This window comes from Corapipo altera, unplaced genomic scaffold, assembly GCF_003945725.1.
Source record: "Corapipo altera isolate COAL_440 unplaced genomic scaffold, ASM394572v1 44b, whole genome shotgun sequence".
NCBI lineage: Eukaryota > Metazoa > Chordata > Aves > Passeriformes > Pipridae > Corapipo > Corapipo altera.
In genome coordinates, this window is record NW_020884932.1 from 4,126,262 (window position 1) to 4,141,877 (window position 15,616).

Below are 15,616 nucleotides of genomic sequence, written 5' to 3' on the forward strand. Positions count from 1 at the left end.
TTGGACATGTGCTACAGACAGAACAGATATTGTGAGTAGGGGAAGAAAGAAAAGTAACAAATTCACTTAACTTTGCTTATTCCTTGCTTTAAACTTATGATATACTCTTTTGGCTGTGGGAAAATGGTCTGGGAAATGTATGATACCTTTCTTTCCAAACTAAATCATAAATGAAATACACTTTTAGGGTGGCAAAATGTTTCTGCTTAGAAATTTGATTTAGAAAGACATACTGTGAATAGTATCTCTTTCCTAATACTGAATGGAGAATCTCGATAGTACTTAAAAGAATTAGACTTGCTGGAGTAGGACGGTTTAACCTGTAACTGTAGAGTTAATTTTGCTTGCAGTTAATTTTGTTCATGGCTTTGGAGAGGTGACTGATAACATAGATTCTTCTATTAGCCAGTAGTCCAGTGACAAAAAGGTGGGATTTTGATAAAGTGAGGATATCTAAAAATGCATCTTGTGTTTTCCCTTAACTACCACATAAGCATGAGTTGTGGCTGGCAATGAGATGTGAGGATATTGATAATCTGTACAGCACCATGCAGGTTTTTAAAATCTGACCTCCTGTTTCAGGTTGATTGTGTAAGTAACTGTTTCTTCTAGGAAGCTGTATTATGGCATTTCAAAAAGTAAATTATTTGGCATGGAAATACCCTTTGTACAGCAAGCGGGTTCTGTGGGGTAACTGCAACATGGTTTAGTTGCTCTTATGTCCTAGCAAAGGTTTACTGCTCTGGTAGTTACTTAACATAGGAACTGAGACTGACAGGACTTACTGATAGAAGGAGAAAAGCATGCTGGAGATCTTAACTTACCTGCCTCCTCTTGTAAGGACAAGAATCCTTTTCTTTAAGTGGTTGTCATTGTGGACTGAACATTTGGTGACTGACTATTCATTGTCCACCTGCTTGGAGCTGAGATGGGAAAATCTTCCTTACATAATGCTTGAAAGATGGTGGTTTGATCTGAAATCCTCTACGAAGGCAAAGAGTTTTAGGTGTCCCTGTAGTTGAAAAACCAAGTGCTCCCTTCTGGTGTGTGTGGGCTCTCTAGGCGGGCTGAATACTAATTTCAGTAACTCAGATTAAGATGTAGTTGGACATCTGGTTTGGTAACTGCTTTTAAAGATGCTGCCTAATCCTTTTCTATGTTGCTCTGCATGTGCTTTTCTGTGTGGTTTCATTTACTTGTGTGGGTTTTGTTTGTTTGTTTGTTTTGGTTGGGGTTTTGTGTTTTGGGTTTTTTTTTTTTCAGTTGTGGGTTGAAGAACAAGATCTTCAGAACAGTAAAGGCGTGATGGCTCAGTCACCTGTTGGGTAAGGCTGAGGAAAAATTCTGGAGGGAGAATCAATGAGTTTATGTGTATTCTCAGGCAAGGTTGATTGAAAACATGGGACAGTCTTCCCTTCTCAGAAACACTATACAGAGAGACCAGAATTGCGTCCCTTCTTTTCACGGATGCTGGGGTGGTCAGGGAAATCTGTTCCACTTGTAGCTCAGAATGATCTTGTGCTAGAGAGTGTGTTGCTGACACATCTCTTGCTGTGGAGCTGTGACTATCAGCTACACTTCACATATTCTAAATTTTAACTGTTATCTGTATTCCAAAGATAAGCTGCTTGTAAATGGAAAACTTTATCCCAGTGTAAACTTTGGGAGTATTGCCTGGTAATTAGCCCCTTGCAACTAGAGGCTGGTTGAGTAAGCAGTGCATCCAAACACCTTGGTGTTTTTCAGAAAGCCTTTGCCTTTTGGACTTTTATTTGGCATCTGTGACAAAAGCATGATTGCACGTTTAAAAAAGCACTAAACCCAAGAACCATCAACCCTACTTCCCTGCTTCCAAAACCTTAACATTACCTCAGCTAACATAAATTCTGTAGGTGCCTAAAACTCCAAATGTAGAATGTGAAAGAAATTGCTGAGCTCCCCTGAAAATGCTGCAGCATTCCCTAAGAACCTTGCTGTGCCCAGGTGGTGCAGACCTGGTTGCTGAGCAGGCAGCTCACACCGATGCCCCGCAGGGAGTCGCAGGTAACATCGCCCTGCTTGTCTTGCTGGCGGTGCTGAATCCATAGTGCTGGCAGAAGATGACTGACTGTACTGGAGCCTGCTCCCTCCCTTACAGTTTTGCCATGACCATCCTGTCCTCCTCCCTGCACGAGGCAAATGGGGGAGACAGGGAGAAAGGCCAGAGACCAGGCCAAACTTCACACCCAGTCCCAGTGACCGCTGACTCAGCAGCTGTCACTGCTGCCTTCAAGCTTTCCCTGTTTTTGGCTTTGCCTGACAGGCTCTTGGCAGGCCAGGGCTGGGGCAGCTGCTGCTCCTGTCTCCTCCTGTCACTGGTACTGCCAGGATGCTTTCAGCTCTTCCAGTCTGTTGCTGCCTGAGTCATGGCTCTGGAATGGAAGACAGCCAATGTGCTCTCCTCGCCTTGGTTGTCTTACTGGTTTTCTGCTCCAAGGGACAACTTCAAGGCTCCTGCTTCTGGGGCACCAGCTGCCCCTCTGCCAGGAGCAAGGAATTACATACATGACTAGATCCTGACAAGGAGGACATCTCCCTCAAACACTCCTTGCCTGTTCAGATGCAGGCTGGAATTTCTAAAAGGTCCCTGCGCTCAGGAGTTCCCTGCTGGCATAGCATGTGCCACGTGTTTGTGTGCTCACAACTACTCAGGTTGCGTGTCAAGCCTCTACCCTGCATTCAAAATACAGGGGGGATTTAACTTTAGTTTACTGCAGAGGATGCAGAATGGGGTTTGGAAACTATGCCCCTCCTCTTCCTTTCTTGGAAAAGTTCCAGCAGGGATGCTAAGCAGTGTAAATCTGCTGATTTGGAAAAAAAATGAGTGGTGCTACTAAGTCAGAATTCAAATAACAGATCACAGGTTGGAGGGAAAGAGGCCATTTCTTGAGATGTGTGTTACTTCTGGTGGAGAGAATGCAGATCTAGGCTCTCCCATGTTTTCATTACAACTCCTCAGGGAATAGAAGATGGCACAGCTGTGAATGAAATAAAGCAAAGGGAACAATGACTATATTGCACATTAGGGAAGTTGTATGATTGCCTCTATTTTATTAATGAATAGATTTAGTACAGCTGAAACCTCACAGGACCAGGGTCACAACATCATCTTTTACTTATCCTGCAATATATCCAAGTAAGCTTCCAAAGCTGTGGTGGTATTAAGCTGTACCTTTCTGTACACAGTGCTGAGAGGTGCTGCTCAGTACATGGGAAATACTTTCTGAAGAAGAGTGTGGTGAAACACTGTCAGAGGTTGCCCAGAGAGGTGGTAGATGCCCCATCCTTGGAAACATTCCAGGTCAGGCTGGATGGGGCTCTGAGCAACCTGATTGACTTGAAGATGTCCCTGGTCAGTGCAGGGAGGCTATGTACTATTAGCTTGTGAAACGATCTGTTATTACAAAGATGAGAAATTTTATCTCAGATATACTAACTCAAAACATTCTTCCCATTTCACAGACAACAAGAAACAGTAAGGATAGAGAATGTTTTCTAATGATACAAAAATCTGTGAAGAAGAAACACTTTGCCTGAATTGGGTGAATAAAGCATTTTTACTGGAGAAGAATATATGTATGAAAAACTTCTGTGAAAGTATGTAGCATATGAATAAGATCCTTCAAAGTACAGCTGAGACTGAAATGTCTTCTTTGAAAAGGCAACACAAACGCGCACACCGCTTGTTCACAGAGTGTTTACACCTTCAATTTTACAAAATAGCCACATTTTCTAAAATGCTGCTCTGAAATGCCTGATTAAAAAAGACAGTGAATCATACTATCCCATCTGCAGCAGTATATCACATCTATAAATCCAATTTAAATCTAGTTATAATAGGAGTGTGAGACAATAAAGAACAGCGTAAGAGCAGTAAAAGGAGCTTGTAGTTGACAATTGATACCATATATATTCCAGAATACCAAAATGAAGATAAAAGTTTTAAATTAAATTAAACAGTTCTGTAAATGAGTAATAAACACATCTAAAATAGCACACGTGTGCTCTTCTGTCCAGTTGCCTCCTGAAAGGAATGGAGTGACTTGAGACTGCAATTTACAGGATTTTCTGTAGGATGGAGTTGGCAACTTCCAGGGATTCATCTTTCACCAAAACAATATCGTAAGAGTCCATATATTTTTCCAGAAGCTCATCTACCTAATTGCAGATGGGATAAAGAGAAAGAATTGATTATTGAAAGACTTTTTGTCATTAAAATATTGCTCAATCTTTCCACCAATTGCAAGGGAATGAGCCATGCAAATAATGTATTGCTCCTACAAGTGAATTCCACAGGAGGACAGAGTAGGAGTGGCCTGACATAGCTATGCATGCATTCCAGGATATAATACCTCAGATTTATTCCAGGATCTCACACATAAAGATACTGAAAGATAAACTACTTCTTCAGCTTCCCAAAAGACAGGGAGATATAGAAAAGTGGATTTCTTTCTCTCCTGAATGCATTATAACTTAGCAATTGATCAGTTGTGTGTCACTTAAAAAAAAAGAGGAGAGCCTAAATTTGTTATTTGGAAGATCATAATTTTGCTCAAGTATCAATCCAGTACTGAAAGGAGGGGGAGAAGCCACAGGAATTTAAGAGAATTAATTTTTATAGCCTCTGAATTTTACTTCTCTAGGAAATACTTTTTGTTAGCAGTTCAGTACAAAACCCAAAGCAATATACACTTGCGTTTTTGTAGCTTACGTCTTATAAAAGAAAGAAATCCATGAAAAATATTTCAAGTCTCAAAACAAATATGGGCCAAACACTTGGTTTGATATCTCAGGCATACTATAATGAACCTATTTCTTACTCCCAGTGTTTCATTTAAAGCTTACAAGGTTACGTAAGCATACTTACTTTATCATTGAGATAGCCAATTTTAAGAATGTTCTCGACATTTGCTACTCCATCTGCCATACTCAAGTCTCCTTGAGAATCACCCAGCAGTATGATGTTACTGTTGTCTTTTAGTTGTTTGAAGTACTCTGTGTTCTTCAAGGCACCATCATGTTTGTTGTAAACGTGAATCAATTCTCCTTTAAATCCTTTTAATACTCCCTATTAAAAAAAAGAAATCTGAAGTTATTTCTAGTATCATTCAGGCAAGATAGAATCTAGAAGGAAATAGGTGATATTACTGTTGAGCTAACATTGAACTATGTAGTCTCTGATGATGAACAAGATAAATTACTGTTAAATAACAAAATGACTGTAACACCATTGTTAGGACTAGACAGACAGCGATTCTCCCTGCTTGGAGGAAGAGGAGGAGCAGCAGAGCTCGGCCAAACGTGAGGCTGCCATTAAAGAAAATTAATGGTATTTTAATCACACCATGCTAACAGTGTTTGAACTGGGATCACCTGCTTGATCTTGGCCTGAAAGAGTGTTGAACATAGTGCATTTAAATGTTCATCTTGTAATATACATAAATAGCTACTAAATACCACAAACAGTCATGTTTGATAAGAATGTGTTATCTCATACGTACATTTTCATCGAAATCCATGAAATTGGAAACCACTTTGACATTAGAATGGTAGACTCCAGCCTGGTGGATTACTTCCTCAAGAATATCCCCAAGCCCAGCAGAAAATATGAACACAGGAATATTATGTTCACTGAGCTTATCAAAGAAGTTCTCATATCCTTCTCTGCAACACAGAATGTAAACGCAAATCAAATCTCAAATAAAGAAAGCCAAGAACAGTCTGAGTTTTCAGGAGACAGTCACATCATCTTTGGAAAAGATTTAATTTTCCCTGAGCATTTGACTTCATTTCTTTTAGGTTTTAGCATTTGACTTCACCTTTTTAGGTTAGCAAGAACCATCAACCTAACATAAGACATATAGTTTTAGTAACAAACTACTCCATTGAGCTGTTTGGTCTTGTTCTGTATAATTTTCCCCCTCAAAATACCTTATCATGTTTTAAAGACTTAAAAACACTTCCTCCTCCCTAAATACTCCAGAACAAGCAAGCAACTACGAGAACTCTCTCCAGCTACTATTGGGCTGTACATCTCCTTTCTATCTTCCTTGCTTAATTATGTGACTTTCTATAGAGTTATTACTATGAAACAAATTTTGTTTTGTTTTTTAAACCCTGAAAACATTTATCGTTCTTCTTTCCTGAAAAGTTTTTTAGTGTTCAGTACCCAATCAAGACCATATATAGTATTCCAGGAAGAAGATGATATTATCTCTATACGCTTTCTCCACACAGACTAGATTGGTAGAATTTTACATTTAAAATAAAATATTGTGAAAGTTTTTGAGGGAATTTTAGCTTGTGAATGAAGATTCAACACACATTGACTTAGGCTTTCAAAAAGGCAGAGACAGGGCGCTTGTCTGTTTACAAAAGATAAGAATTTAGTCAGTATTATAAACAAATAGTTCCACAATTTAAGTTCTAACATCCTGTTACAGTAGTCCAAAATTTACAGGCAGTTTTAGAAAGCTTTCAAAGAGATGGTAGCAACAGCACATTTCAAAGAAGGATTTTGCTGGCTTTTAAACTTGCCTTCAGCCATAGAGGAAGAGCAATATTTAATACAACATATGAAACATGCTTTGCAAGTCGCTGCACTTTTATCTCAGATAAAACTGTTGAACTGAATGTTTTTCAAAGGAACTAAGTTAAACTCTACATTGCCCTTAAAAAAACCATCACCAGTGCAATTTAAAGAGGATGAAAGTCTACAGAAATGAAGCTTGTAGTGATGGGACTAAAAAAAGTTTCAGATCTCTGGTGATCACTGTAGGCATTTAGCTACAACATATAAAGGGGTATAAAAATAAATAATAAAATAGGAGCACAGATAGCTCACTGTGTCCCAGGATTAAGGTGTCACATTCTCAGGAATGTGTGCGTGGTTTTTTGTTTCCTTCCCTTTTTTTCTCCTCCCCTGACCACCCAGTAAGAATCTACAGAAAATGCTCTGAAACAGTATCACTCAAATAAAAAGGAACTTACTTCAGCATAACATCAGATTCCCTCACAATTTCTGCAAACTTATCCTTCTGTAAGCCTTGTTCAATGAGTAGTGCATGAGATTTATGGTACCTAGAATATAAAGAGGAAAAATGAGTTGAACTCTGCTACTAAGATTCACCTTTCATTAAATGTTATGATGAAAAGCATCCTGTATGGTTAATTCTTGCTCATTCAAGTTAAAGCCAAAACAGAACCAGTTGTTGTACAGCACTTAATTCAGTTAATGTGATAGCTAGAAGCTAAGTACTGCCACTAATTTGCTTATAAGAACTTATTAAATCTAATCTTAGTACAATTTGAATATGGGAAGCGTCTCTTACCATTCTACCATATATGGATACTTCTCTTCAATAGTGAGAGCAGGATCAATTTCAATAGCATAATAGGTTTCTTTCAGCTGCAATAACTGAAAGGGAAAAAACCACCAGATGTTTAATGTATTTTAATAAAATAACACTTGGTATTTGGTGTAACAAATCAAAGTAACTTTCTTCAGTCAGGGAATAATGACAGTTGTCTGTACAACAAACCAAGTGCTAGCAGGTTTCTTGTTTACCTTTTTCCGACATTCGTCTGTGATGATCTTAGAGTTATCAATGATGTCTGGGGGAAGAGTGAAAAAAAAAGTGTTAAACAGGACGGTATGTTTCTTTTACTTTGCTCTACAGCACTGTCAATGGCACAGATGACAAGGTTTGATGACATAACAATATGTTTCCTCAGAACTTTTCTTACCAGCAACCAGTAAAAGGAACATTTCTCTTCATAAGTACATGAAGAAGCCCTTCCCCTCATCTCTGAATTACAAGGCCAATTACAAGCTTTTGTATCTGTTTTTTGAGATTTATCTGTTTCTGAAATCATCCTGAGGCATCCTGTGTGTCTTAAAGTTCCCGCTTCATCAGTAAATGGATTCTCTTTGTTTGTTCTAAAAGACCATATACAGCACAGGGATAAAAATGCCAAGAATTCTAAGGAGTTTAATATCTGGTTCTTGCAGGTGTCGAGACTATTATGGGCTCTTAAAAAATAAAAGTCAACCTTACCACATATAGCAATTAACATCTTAGAGTTCAAAACTTAATGCTTTAATTGTGAATAACATCTGATTTTAATTCACACAGATTTTCATTAATATATATATATATATACAGATAAAAACACATACAGTCACTAGAATTTTTCTTCATTAGAATGTACAGGTCAGGTAACAAGTCAACAGAAAATCCCATATGTTAGGGAATAAACTGGACAGAAAATTAAAATATGGGAAAAACTAAAAGGAGTGAACAAACCAATCTGTATTAAAAAAAAAAAAGTACTCACTATGACAAGTTGGACATCTTTTTCCATTGTAGGAAAATCTACTTAATGTCATATCAAAATCTGTAATAATCTATTTAAGGAAAGAAAAAGCAAAACTGTCTTACAACGTGGAGGGACAAAATAAAGAATGGCTAGAAATTCTGAACGATCAACAATAGCTGCAGCTGAGTAGCATGTGTGCCACAGAAACCTCCCTGTTCTATTGAGCCATTGTAATGCAAGCTAGCATATCCCAGAAGAGTAACTTTTTCTAACAAAACTGTTTATTTAATTTCTTTGGTCGGAATCTTTCCTGAAATTACTAAGCTTCTATGTTTATGTTATTTACTTAACTAGAGTCTGGCTGAATTACAGTTGATCCAACAAGGACTATTAAAAGATTTCACATGCCTAAGTTCCGGAGATATCTTGAAGGTTGACTTCTGCTTTAGAGAGATATATATATATATACACATACTTAAATTTTTTGGTATACGGCAACAATCCTACAGTTGCTTTTATTCCAAACTGGTTACACCTTCTACTATCTTTACCTGAAGTTTGGCAGCTCCACCTTTGATGAGGCCACAAATAATCTCCTCTACTCTCCCTGGGTCCTTAATATGGACAGTCTTCTTCTGAAATTCTGGCATCTATGGAGAGTAAGAACAAAGACATAAACAGTAAGAAGAAGCAGAAAATACTCTGGATGTATTAACTGATGACTGTACACACTTCTCTTTACTTTCAACATCTGTTTTAATTTCCTTTCCCAATATCAAATTATTCAATAAATTGATACCCATAGAAAAGCATTTACTTAATAATTTATATGTGGGAAATAAGGGACGTACGGAAACAGGACAAAAGTGCACATCTTGGGGTTCAAATATTCACTGGGAGATGGTGAATCTTAAAACTTTGTGCAATTAATATGCCCTCTAAGTGTCAACAGAGATCAAGAAGACAGACTGTTTTTAGACATCCATTTTTTCCTTGAAAATGCTGTGTCAACCAAGTACTCCAACATAAGGCTGTACAGTAATTCCTGCTCCCTAGCCAGTCCAACAATCATTACATTACTATTTCTCTGCACACTTTTGAAATAACACATGCTATCACATCACATATCCTTTTTGAATGAAGTATATTTCTTGAATATGATAAATACATGTGGTGTAAAAAAACCCCAAAACCAAACACCTCCACAAAACAACCTCCCCAAACAACGCCCTAAGCCCCTGCTTACTCTGAAAGTTTATCTTCAACCTTGCAGAAATGGTAAAAGAACTACTTATTTACAAAAATTTCCCAATGTGGCATGCATTTCCATCCTTTATAATCATGTATGGACCTATTTAAAGGTAAAGGCATCAGACATTTGCAGTCTGTCTACATGGGCATTTATGAGCAGTAAACTTTATTTTCTGTCGATAGAACTTCGGACATGACGAAGTGCTAGGAATTACATTTTTAGCACTCTGATCATTCAGCTTTTCTTTTCATATAGCTAGCATGTAATTTTCGCTGCAATGAGCTGATTTAAAAAAAAAAAAAAAAGAAAAAAAGGGGGTAGCTGCTATTTCCAGCAACATTTCTGGACCCAGAGTTCTTCTATCACCAACTGTTAGTAAGTCATGCAGCACTCTTTGTCCCTGCTCTTGATGCTGCTAAGTCTTTTGTTTATTAGTAATAGCCAACTTGAAGCCAAATTGCAATTTGGTTATCATTTAAGAAAAAGATGGCATTTTAAACTATTGCAAACTGTGTTACCAGTACTATGGTAAGAATGATTCAAGTTCAGCTGGTAATGAGCAAATACTCTTCAAAATTACTCCTAGGTAGAAACAGGTAGTTGTACAAAGTGCTAAATTTTACACTTAATCTTGCTGGATTGTATCTTTTCTTCCATATCAGTGCTTCTATCTTTCAATATAACAAATAATTCTAATCCCCAGTGTGCTTACTGCTACTTGCTGGCTGATATCCTCAAAAACACTACTGAAAACAGGAAATAGAAATCCTTCTAGAATTCTGAGTTTCTGATAAATTTCCAAGGTTTTCCACCCATTCAAAAAGTTTCACCTATACCAGAGTATCTTATCAAAAATTCTAAAGTCATGACAGGGTATTCACTACTTCTTTGCTTTATAAATCTCCTAAAGAAACAAACTGGATTCATTTCACTTAGTTTAGAAGAATTAACATTTTCCTTTGTCACCCTATGGCACAGACATTTTCTCTAGAAGTGGTACCTCCTAAGCCAAGATCGTTGTTCCCTACATGGTTGCAGTGCTTTGCTACTACTTCTATTTAGCACAGCAAATTCACAAAAGGTACATCAGGACTGACTTTCAGCTATCACCTACATCCCAGGCTAGGAGTCATTGAGAGAACTGAGTGCTAACAAGAAATAGAATTCCTAAAAAATATCCATTAAAGAATTTGCTAATCTTTCGAGATATACCTTTACAAAGCATTAATAGATATTTATTCACAATTAGCAGCAGATCTAGCTTCACAAAATAATTTATTAATAATCTTGCGACTCTTAAAAGGTGTTTTATGGTATTTCTTTTCTATGTTATATGGTGCTGGTAAACTAAAGCAAGCTTACCCCTTGTGCACATACAGTGTTCTTTATAATGAAAGATAAAGCAATTTGGCTGCATTAGGTAATTTTTTTACTGTATATTACCCAATCTAATTCCTTTAACTTTTAGCAAATGATATGTGTATTTTTAGATTTGGAATGCAAAAATTAAACAACGTGAAATCTAAGTGCGTGCTTTTCTAAGAAGTAGTTCAAGCATTATTTGGTTCACTTAGATACTAAGCAACAGATTTCCTAATATAACTAATTTAAACACATGTTGAGGGAGATGGAGAGACCAGAGGAAGAGATTGTATGAGGAAAGGTGGATTGTTTGGTACTGTTTCATTTCAGGTACTGTTTCACTTCAGACAGAGCCCTTTCGTAAGTTTCTGAAACAACCTGAGGAAAAATCTTGGTAAACACTTTAGTAGATCATGTTAAACAAGAGATTGCTTAAGATTTTAAGTATGATGAAAGCTTCCTGCTTTGATGTTGTAAACTGATACTCCTACTCAAGATCAGTTTATAAGGTTAATTTATCTCCAGTACATGTTTCATTTTTACACAAGAATTGATGTCAGTTGATGCGTTTTTTAATTTAGGAGGGGGAAGTCTTCCACAACAATTATAACCCACACAATTTCTGTCTCACAGGCACTTTCACAGAAAAACCAAGTCTTCATTGCAGATATGGCATCTGATAAAGCCTCAGATAAATATGGTTAGTCAAAATAGCCCCTTTCCTCAATACTAGTTCCTTGTATTAATATTTGCAACTGAACAGTAAGCAGCGATTCTTTTATTTAGTCTTCACCATTATTATAGTAGAAGTACATGAAACTGTCTAATAGAAGTCTAAACAAACTGCAGTAACCAGTTTTCTGGCAAACTGTCTCGAACTTCATTGTTTTACACTTCTGCCCAGTCTACCTGTTGTTTCATTGTTGCATATTTGCCATTCTTCACAGTTGAAAGAGAAAAGCAGATTCTAGTTGGAAAGAACTGGTAAGACAGATGAAAGAACAAAGGGTGAAAAAAATGCTAATAAGAAAAGTTCAGTCAATTTGATAAAATTTGTGTTTCTATTTATTGTTTAAGAAAACTCTAGGAGTCAACTCAGTATACACATAAAAGGCCCCAAAATCTGATGCACTAGTTGATTGGGAAGAACAGAAAGGGAGAAACAGCCAAACAAAAATCTCCACAGCACCTAGTGAAGTCAAGAAAGCTTTTCAGAATGAGGAGCTTCCACATACAGAACTAAAATGACATAAACACAGGAAAAGGAATTCATATTTCATCTTGACATCTGAAAGTACCTCATATTGAATGATTTAAGTGCCCCTATGTATTCTGTCATTTTATGAAAGTGTGAGAAGAGTTTTGCTTTCTTACCAAGGACATCTATATGCTACTGAAATAGCACAGAGGCTGGTATCTCTTAAAACACATGTTAAAAGATGACAACTCCCAAAGGTAGTTTGTGGTTGGCATATACACTGGCCACAAAGACATTTAAATTTCTAGTCTCTGACATTTTTAAGGAGCCTTTGAAAGAAGGAAGGAGAACAAAACTGAAAAAGATTATTTTAAAGGTTGAGCTTAGTGGGACTTATGAAAAGGAAAAAACCATCTGCTTGTTTGTGACAGCAGGTAACTGGAATAAGGATGTAGGAAATTATTTTGTAGCTAACGATGTTATAGTCATACCTTGAGGAATGAACAGTAATGGATTCACGCAGGTTTGGAAATCTCCCAGTCCTACAAACCACAGAATGCATCATTTTACAACAAGGATAGTTTTGAAAATTACAAGTCTATTTAGTACATGAGACATGCATCTGTGTAGCTGGGTTTAATAAAGTATTTGCTGTAAAGACCCTATTGAATTCTAGTTTTGAAACGAAGTTTCTTATATACAATTGGATAACAGAAGTGCAAATGGAACTGCTTTTATATTGTATCCAGGTGCTGCTTAATATATACGTTGTTTTCTTAGTATGTGAGATGGCCTGGATCTAAGTGCATGCTGTGTCAGTTTGATTATAAAACAAGAGCTGGTGATAAGACCTGTCATTCATTTTAGTGATCTAAGTGAATTTACAGCTGCCACAGCAAGCATTTCCAGTCAAGTATCCCAGGAAATGAATAACTGATTGCGTGCATAGGGGGTAATGTCATACTCTGGAATTAGGATTATACCAAATTTCTGAATCTACTGAGCGTTGGAGGTAAAGCAGTTACTTCCATCCCCCTACCCAGTAAAACAAGTCTCTATGATTAAAACAAAAAATAGAAAAAAATTTAAAAATAATGTCAAATAAAGAACTTGATATAAAGGACCAGTATGGGACCTTCTGTTGTTTTCACTGTCAGTAATTTTAAGTTGGGAAGGATGAGTTGATGAATGACTTGCTATCTTAACTACATAGAGATATGGCTCATTTCACAATCAAATCTAGACACATAACCTGAAATATTACTAGTAATAACTAAAACTGTAGGAGGTTGTCATCATAAGTCTGCTAAGCAATGCTTTGACGAAGGACATAAAACACCGGAGCAGAGTATTTTTATATTGATACCCTGTAAGCTTACACTGCTTGGCAAATACGAAGTTTTCTTATTTTACAAAGACTCATCTAGTATGGAAGCCTCCCAAAAATTGCTGCAAAGAAAACACCCTGGATTATGGGTGGATAAAATTTTAAGGGAACTTCTCGATAAATCTCAATGATTGATAGAATACTTTGTTATGAGTCAGGAATTGTGAATCATAGTAAGAACTGTTCTCACACTTACAAATGTATTAAAATATTCCATAAAATTTCAGCTGACCATAATGTCACATAAGTGATACAGCAATATGATTTAGCTGTAATGCTATTGACAGTATGTGAATTTCAAGTATCACAAAATTTCTGTTTTTCTACTTTGTTGGTAAACCTGCCTTAAGACTAGACTAGCTTCCAAACAGGTTATCTTTTGATACAGAGGACACACGTGGGTGCGCTGGCAAGGAGAGGGAACTGTCAGTGTTATTTCTGAACACAGAAAATGCAAACCAAAGTGATAAAATGGATAGGATTAAATTATTTGTAAATTTTATTTCTAGTCTATGCTGACAATTTCCACATAAATGACTATAAACCAAGAATAAATTTATTTTGTGAACTGCAGATGCCCAATGCCAAGGTCTGAGACTAGCTATCACATATACTTACTTAAGGACATATTCCAAAAAAGGCAGGGCATGGCATTAGTGATAACTGTGAAATCTGATAGCCAGAAGTTAGAGAAAATTGATTTTAGTGTTCTTGGTGGAAGAAAGTAACAGTTTGGTGAAATTATAAAGAAAAGGAGCACATTCCTTGATTTACATATTATTTTCCAATCCCATTTTTTTCCTATTATTACAGAACATTATTTACTCTAGAAAACAAAGCTTTCTAAAAAAACTTCTAAAAAATACATGCAAGCTTCTTCATGTAACTTCTGCTATTTGCAGTGTATGAGTTGCAAGAAGCAGGGGAGCCGTAACAAAACCCACAGAACAAGAGTGTGTGTATCTCTTCCACCATATGTAAAAGCTCATATACGTATAAAGCAAGATTGGCTTTAATTCAGACTGCTTGAATTTTGTTCCATTAGTGCAGCAGAGGTTTCTCTTAGCAGCCCCAGCTGTTAGTAGGCTTATGTTTTAGACAGGAACATCAAAAGCTACAGGACATGAGTGTAGTCACATCAGTCACTCCATTATGTGCAGCTAGTCAGAAGAAATGCACTACTGATTGTGTGCTCCGCTAGCATAACCTGAGCTCAGGACAAATACTTCAAATTTATAATTATCGAAACCATAATACATTTTATATTCATATGCTGCAAGCTCAAATACAGTAAGAAGTCCTTAGTAACTAGTAATTACCAAATTACTATTTTAGTAGTGCTGTCAAGAAAGAGCCTTAGGATAACTTGCAAAGTTATTATGTGAATGAAACAACAGAACATTGAGTATCTTCACAGGTGCTTGATAACATGCTATAAAAAACCTAGATATTCAGCACAGGTTATATGAAATAACTTGAAGTGGCTTCACTGCCTAAGCTATTTTAAGACATGGAATAGGATGCATACTAAAAATGATTTTTCCTGGGTTTTTTTTATTTATTTACATCTTTTTTATACTTTACGTGCTGGATTCGGATACTTAGTTTGCAAAAAAAACCCCAATTTAAAAAAATCTGGAGAGAGGGCTTTCACAGAAAACATGACAACAGCGTTTGCTCTTGTGTTTTTAAAGGAGAGTACCTGTGCGTTGAGCTTAGGGCACTCCTGATTCTTCTGTCCTTGATTTTGTCCTACTGCAACAGCATAGGTGGCAAGCAGAGTCCAGAGATGCAGGGCTTGCATGCAGGCTGCCAACAAAAACCAACCAAATCCTTTTAAGAATTGGTCTGCTATATTTTGTGATCTTTCTATTCCTGCTGTATAGAAATAAAAGCTGACATGCATGGTACATAGTGACATCACTCTGAAAATACCAACACTTAAGAATGCTCTGATACATATTTAAAAGTAGAGGAACGTTTAAGCTGAATTAACCTATTCAATTAAAACTGTATATTTATTCCTTTAGTGCTGCTGCTAATTCAGTGCTATCAAATT

The 15,616-nt window shown here is 36.8% G+C and overlaps 1 protein-coding gene and 1 long non-coding RNA gene across 6 annotated transcripts in view; one reads left to right on the forward strand and one right to left on the reverse strand.

Annotated features, from left to right (window-relative positions):
* Positions 1–15,616, forward strand: part of LOC113954709 — a 26,477-nt gene continuing 10,861 nt past the window's right edge. The window contains exon 1 of the long non-coding RNA XR_003530316.1: positions 1–31. This is a non-coding gene — a long non-coding RNA (uncharacterized LOC113954709). The remainder of the gene's footprint in view (positions 32–15,616) is intronic.
* NT5C3A (5'-nucleotidase, cytosolic IIIA) overlaps positions 3,071–15,616 on the reverse strand; it is a 27,058-nt gene continuing 14,512 nt past the window's right edge. For 2 of the 5 annotated variants that reach the window (XM_027659385.1, XM_027659387.1), the window contains exons 2-10: positions 15,260–15,366; positions 8,910–9,008; positions 8,377–8,446; positions 7,607–7,653; positions 7,371–7,456; positions 7,030–7,119; positions 5,541–5,703; positions 4,907–5,107; positions 3,071–4,197 (exon numbers count right to left, since the gene is read on the reverse strand). In XM_027659385.1, coding sequence (XP_027515186.1) covers positions 4,096–4,197; positions 4,907–5,107; positions 5,541–5,703; positions 7,030–7,119; positions 7,371–7,456; positions 7,607–7,653; positions 8,377–8,446; positions 8,910–9,008; positions 15,260–15,366 — 965 coding nt within the window. In that variant the 3' untranslated portion in view covers positions 3,071–4,095. Of the gene's footprint in view, positions 4,198–4,906; positions 5,108–5,540; positions 5,704–7,029; positions 7,120–7,370; positions 7,457–7,606; positions 7,654–8,376; positions 8,447–8,909; positions 9,009–12,661; positions 12,713–15,259; positions 15,367–15,616 lie in introns of those variants that run through there. The other 3 variants (XM_027659386.1, XM_027659389.1, XM_027659388.1) reach the window with 2 other exon arrangements.